Source organism: Vombatus ursinus, unplaced genomic scaffold (assembly GCF_900497805.2).
Source record: "Vombatus ursinus unplaced genomic scaffold, bare-nosed wombat genome assembly UNPS02006874.1, whole genome shotgun sequence".
Classification (NCBI taxonomy): domain Eukaryota; kingdom Metazoa; phylum Chordata; class Mammalia; order Diprotodontia; family Vombatidae; genus Vombatus; species Vombatus ursinus.
Window position 1 is genome coordinate 5654242 of NW_020946652.1, and position 6626 is coordinate 5660867.

General features: G+C 47.0%; 1 protein-coding gene across 2 annotated transcripts in view; it reads right to left on the bottom strand.

The window, feature by feature from the left end:
• ATP13A4 (ATPase 13A4) overlaps window positions 1-6626 on the bottom strand; it is an 84935-nt gene that overhangs the window by 20215 nt on the left and 58094 nt on the right. For both annotated transcript variants that reach the window (XM_027848858.1, XM_027848857.1), the window contains exons 18-21: window positions 5557-5681; window positions 2744-2907; window positions 1260-1385; window positions 561-640 (exon numbers count right to left, since the gene is read on the bottom strand). In XM_027848858.1, the coding sequence (XP_027704659.1) occupies window positions 561-640; window positions 1260-1385; window positions 2744-2907; window positions 5557-5681 (495 nt within the window). The remainder of the gene's footprint in view (window positions 1-560; window positions 641-1259; window positions 1386-2743; window positions 2908-5556; window positions 5682-6626) is intronic.

Sequence of the window (6626 nt, forward strand, 5' to 3'; positions counted from 1 at the left end):
ACAAAACCAAATCCATCTCGAGCCCCCAGTGTAGAAGCCAAGAGCCCAGGAAGCACCTCGACAGTCTGAAACGTTTGGCCACACCCCTGCCATTTAAAGGCACATTGCTCATTCTTCTAACTCTCAGAATGGCCCAAAACCACTTTTTTTTGTGTGTGTTGAATAATGAAACACCCAATGAGTTTGCTGCACAAGTGGGAGAGTCATGTGTAATATGTGAGTGTGTACAAAGCACCAGCTCACTAGCATGAGTCAAGTGACAAGATTAGCAAGTTATACTTGGCTGGCCCATCTTCCCAACTGAGTCTGAGGCTGTCAGACTCATGTTACAAGAGATGTGCTTCCTGAGGGTGCTGGCCTGGGATTGCGGGAGGGGGAAAGAAATCGTCTAAGAAATGAACACGGGGATATTTTCAGAACTAGTGACTGAGACTTCCCCACATTCACACCAGCGCCTGCTCAGCAGCACATGTGCTTTCTATTGAAGCAGGAGACCCAGAGGAAAAGCTAGAGTGGGATGAGGCTCCAATCGGAGGCCTCCTGCTCTCCAAAGAACCTACTCCAGCTTCTGAAACTCTTCAACCAGATTGGATTTCTGCCCAGGAGACATTCTGGCAAAAACCGTGGCGTTCATCAGGATCTGTTAAAAAAGAATATATGGAAAGAGTTCATCACATCAAAAAGATGTAAGAAGGAAGCAGGAGGACGCCGTATCACGAGACTGGTTTGACAATTAGCACAAATTAGATTTAAGTTCAAGCTTGCAGTCAATCTGTCTTCACTCGAGACTGAAATAGAGACTTGGATTCCATTCATAAGCATTAGACCACTTTCCAGCACAGGAGTTAATCATCTCTAATCTCTCTACATGTCACTGAGTCACTACTTTATGATTTCAACAGAGTGGGGATTTCCTGGGAGACACATCTTGTTCCCTCCATTGGCAAAAACCTGGCACCCAAACATGATGAGGTCCTGCTGGAGCCCTGTATACAGTAAGTGCTTAATATATATAAGATTCTATTAAGACTATTATTCTAGTTTGTTGGGACCTGTTGGGACCCTGACTTCCACCCAGTGTGCAATCTCTCCCTCTTAACTTTACGTCATCCGTACATTCGCTCAAAATGAAACCTGTGCCTTTATCCAACATCCTCGAACTGGCAGATATCCCCAACCTACTAACCCGTTTTCAAAGGATTTCATGCTGTGGGTGAAATCAGTCAGAAACACTGTTTGAATCTAGTCCCCAGACTTACTTTTGGCAGCAGACCGCTGAAATGTTGGCTTATCACCTGATAGGATTTCCCAGTCATGGCAAAATGATAACTTTCGTCTTCATCTCTGGGTTTGCTGATGTCTTCCCCAATATTAATATAACTGTCCTGCAAGCCAGGCCATGGTTATTTCTGAACTTGCAATTGAAAACATTAATTGGTCAAAACCATAAGCACCTTCATAGGAACATGATGGAAGCAGACTTGGGCTGCTTCATGTTCCTTCTCAGCCACCCCCTCTCCAGATACCCTACGTAAGCTCCCCTTGCTAGATGAACATGGCCCACACACTTACAGAACGGAAACAGCAATTCTCCCACTCTCCCACCAGACCCTAGGCAGCCCGTAATGACATTAACTTAGCCAAACAGGGGTGTGGACATTAGGTTCTCACCAGTACAGCCCTAAGAAGGACAATTATCACCCCTCCCATGCTATTCTTTGATAACAAAATGCACCGGCACTGGGCTTAGAGTCAGGAAAACTTGGGTTCAAATCTCACCTTAAATGCACACTAGCTGCGTGACCTTGGGCAAGTCATTTCCCCTTTGGGGGCCTTCCTCTCCTCATCTGTAAAAGGGGACTGGACTCAATACCTCCAAGCTTCCTCCTAGCTCTAAACCAATGATCTTCCTCTCCCGGTCAATGCAGAGCTCATCCAGAGTCTGCCCAAGGGGAGACTCGTGGTACTCCAGTTTTCTAGACCCGGTTCTCCCTGCCCAGCTCAGTGCAGCCCCAAAAGAAGACAGAAATGGGAAAGGAACAACATTTAAACATTTTCTGTGGGAAAGAAAATTGATTCTGGTTTTCCAGGGCATCGGCATCTCAGCTGTGCCCCAGCTCCCCTTTGGCTCAGTGGCCATTTTGGAAACATGAGAAGCAGCAGGAACGATTTTTCTTTTACCTGACCTCTCTGCCACAAGGTGCATATTTCTTTAGGAATAAGGAAAGGGTAGTTTTTTTTTTTCTAAGAGTGGAAAAAAAAATGGACACCTGGGATGCCTCTTATGAGCTGTAAATACACAGTACATGACACGGAGTAGGTGATGAGGAAATGTTTGCTGCCTAATGGACTATGATGGAATTGAATTAGATGGAGGATTGTAGGACCCAGAATGAGAGTCAGAGGAGAACAAAGACCATGGCAAGCCCAATTTCCTTCTTTTTTAGATGAAGAAATGGAGGGCCACAGAGGTGCACTGATTTTCTCTCATTTGTGCAGGTAAGAAGTGGCAAAGTCAGGATTTGAACCCCGCTCCCCTGACTCTCGACCCAGCGTCCTTCCCTCTCCACTATGCCGCCCTGCCTTTGGAGGTCATGCACAGCCCCTTTGGCAGCAGGAATGGGAGTGAGGGGCCACTACAGAATCTCCTGAGACATTCCATGCAGCTGTACCCACCCATACCCTCTGCCTGGGGTCACAGGCCTTACCTACTCATCCAAAAGCATGGACTCTCTCCGTTTACCTGGTGTCTGTAGCCAGCGTGTTTTCTGTCTTCTAGCAGTTTCCAAGTAACTGAGGCTGGTGAGGATCCATCAGCCTCATTGGCTTCGATAAGAATGACTCTCAGTCTTTCGGCGATCATCCCTGATTTCTTGGCCACAGTGACCGCAGTCTGCAGGTTGTCACCTGTAAACATCAGTCACAAAATCCCTTGGCACTCCCACTTTTGGGCAAAGGGATGGCTTGTGATGTCTCCCAGGTCAAGGCGATGGTGAGGGAGAGATTGCTGAGGCATAGGGACCAAGGATCACAGGTGTAGACCCAGAAGGCGCCCGGACCCAAGACTTGGACCAGTGCTGGAAGATGGCGGGGGTGGGGAGAACAACTCCTCAGGGTGCCCGAATCACGGGCAGCTGCTCCTTGGAACTCGCTGAGCTCTTTCTATTTAATGCCACAAGTAATGATGATGTGCCAGGTGCTGCCCTGGGCACCAGGGATAGAAAGACAAAGCCAAATAATGCCTGCCCCCCAGGAGCTTACGCTTTACAAAGATAATGACAAGAGAACCTGGCAAGCCTCAATAGGTGGGAACATCATACAATGGTTTTGAAAATGCCTTGGCCCACAAGCCAGTCACTGTTTGTGATTATGGAGGCCCTTGGCTCCTCTCTAGGTGGCCGCCCAGCAGGTTCCGTGGCCCCCACTCTCAACAACTCCATAAGAAGTGGGCAGAAGAAACAGGCACATCACCAACCTAGGGTCTGCTGTGTCTCTGTCAGTCAGTCAACAAACATTTATCAAGCATGCATCAAGCACTGTGCTAAGTTCTGGGGATAGAAATAAAGGTAAAAGACAGTCCCGGCTTTCAACGAACTTGGTGTCTAATGGAGACAAAATGTAAACAAGTGTGTACAAACGAGATCTATACAAGACGAACTGGAGATGATCCACAGAAGAGCAGCACTAGCTTTGATGGGAATCTGCTGACACTTGGAAAACCAAGCAGATGAAGGGAAGAGGACTCCAGGCATGGAGGACAGCCAATAAAAATGCCCAGAGCCGGGGAGAAACGTCAAGGAGATCGTTGTCACTGGATCACTGGATCACAGGAAGAAGACTAAGGCATAAGAAGATTGGAAATATAGAAGGGTCCAGGTTATGAAGCCAAACAGAGGATTTTATATTTGAACCTGGATGTGATAGAAAGCCAGAAGAGTTGGTTGAATGGTGGAGGGGGATGACATAGTTAAACTTGTGCTTAAGGACGATCAGATTGACAAGTGAATAAAAGATGGATTTGAGTAGAGAAAGATTTGAGGCGAGTAAACCTACCAAGAGGCATGAGGAGATGAGGGCATGTACCAGGTAGGCTCAGGGTCAGAGGAGAGAAGGGGGATATTTGGGAGATGCTGCAATGGTAGAATTAGCAGGACTTAGGCTGAGTGGATCTGGGGGTGAGAGTTAGGAGAAGACAGTGATACCCAGGTTGGGAGCCTAAGAGACTGGGAGGATGGTGGTGGCCTCTACAATAAGAGGGAAGTTCAGCAGAAGAGAGAGTTTGGGAGGAAAGATAATGAGTTCTGTTTGGGATGTGTTGAACCTAAGATGTCTAATGAGACCTTTAGAAACATAAGATGAGATGTTCAGATCAAAATGTGCAGTAGTCAGTCAAATATGTAAGAGTGGAGGTCAAGAGGGAGGTCAGGTTAAACAAAGAGGAGAATCATCAGCATAGAGACGGAAGTTAGAACCACAGGAATTTATGAGATCACCAAGTGAAATAGTATAGAGGGAAAAGAGAAGAGGGCTCAGGACAAAACCTTGAGGGACACCCCCAGCCAAGGGTGCTGGGAAATGTTTAACAAGCATCTCTCTGAAAAAGGAATGACATGCTCTTAAGTTTCATCTGCTTATTAATATTTTCTCTATCATTTTCTCAAATTTAGATAATCAACAAAACAATAAAAAGCCCTGATTTAAAACATTTGCCATTTTTGAGGGGTAAATACACTGAAAATTTAAGAATCGGCCTTTGTGAAACAGTCCAAGTTAGTTCTGGTAAACCCCTGCGTTAACAGGTAAGACTTACATGAAGAGCCAGCAAGAGACAGAGCAGTCAGAGAGGCCAGAGAGGGGTCGGAGAAGTAGGAGGAGAACCAGGAGAGAAGAGTGTCCTGAAACCCTAGAGAGAAGGGAATGTCTAGAAAGAGACAGTGACCAACAGAGCCAGCAGCCGCACAGACATCAAGGAGAAAGGATTGACAAAAAGCAACTAAGAGATCATGGGTAACTCTGGAGAGAAAAGTTTCAGCTGAGAGATGAGGTCAGAAGCCAGACTGTAGAGAGTGAAGAAAGGAGTGAGACCAAAGGGAGGCGAGGCATTGGTTGCAGGACATCTTTTCCAGGCATTTAGCCAGAAAAGGGAGAAGAGATAAAGCTACAGGGATGGAGAGAGATGTGCAATGTCTATGGGCAGCAGAAAAGCAAATAATAGAGTGAATTAAGATTACTGTGAGAGCAGGGATGATAGAGGGGAAAACTTTAGTGGAGATGGAATAGAATCACTTGTGCAGGCAGACAGGTTTTCCTTGGCAAGAAGAAGGACCGCCTCTTCTTGGGAGATGAGGGGAAAGGAGGATAGAGTGGCAGATGGCATCTGAGGGATGTGAGACGAGGAGGAGGGGAGAAGAGGGAACTCTCCGTGAATGACCTCAACATTTTCAGTGAAATAAGTTAACAGGCTCTGATTTGGAGGAGAAAGACCCATTCTTCCAGGAACAACCAGAAGTCATGAGCTCACACAAGCTGACTTCGCAAGCCCAGCCTCCTCCGTACCTGTGACCATCACTGTCCGTATATTGGCAGAGGCGAGCTCTTCCAAGACTGGCTTGGTCTCCTCCTTCAGGCGATTCTCCAAGATCAGGAGACCCAGGAATGTCAGGTCTGATTCCACCTTCTCCCTTGAAGTGTGTGAAAGAGCGAAAAGAAAAAAGAAATGTCTTGAACTCTAGCAGGCAAGCTGTGAGAGAGCCTCATATTTCACAAAGCAGAAAGACAGAGACAGAGAGAGAGACAAAGAGACAGGTACAGAGAGAGATGAGTGAGGGAGACATTTAAAAGAAGATCGATTGATCCATGGTCTGGAAAACTCACTATTCTCAGTGAATTTGCTTTAGTCTAGAAGAGAAGCTGGAGGACCTTTTGCCATCTCTAGGGGTTAGCCTGGCTTTTGTTGCCATGGGGTCTTAGCAATCACCCACCTACAAGATGTTGTACCTCTAGTATAAACCATGGCAGACTCTAAGGGAGATTCTGGAATAAGAACATGATCAGATGTAAGGCCAGAGCCGAAGTAACCAGCCATCCTTCAATCAAGACATTCTCCATCCCTGTCTTTCAATGTCCTTGACGCATTTCCATTCTGCTCAAGGTGTGTGTGTGTGTGTGTGTGTGTGCTCACACACAGCAGGGCATCGGAAACTGACATCCATCATAAGAACATTTTCAAGGTCTAGCACAAGACTAAACTGCCAGGGAAGTCATTAGCCCTGGATGCTGGGAAGCAAACCTTTCCTGATTGATTTCTCTGAGACCTAGAGATCTCTGGCAGCCAGACGTACCAGGCACCTCCTGCTGCCTGGAAGTAAGAGTGACTGTAGGGAACAGCAGGTGGGAGGGCAGGAAGGAGGAAGCACAACTAAAGAGAAGTCTTTAATTCTGGTACGTGGGAGACGGGGGTGTCCCCCACCTGCAACGTTGTCCTCCTCCCCACCTGCCCCTCTCCCTCCCCTCGTTCCCCTGACTCTTCTCTCCTCTTCTCTTCTCTCTTCTTCTCTTCTCTTCTCTCCTCTTCTCTTCTCTCTTCTTCTCTTCTCTTCTCCTCTCCTCTCTTCTCCTCTCCTCTC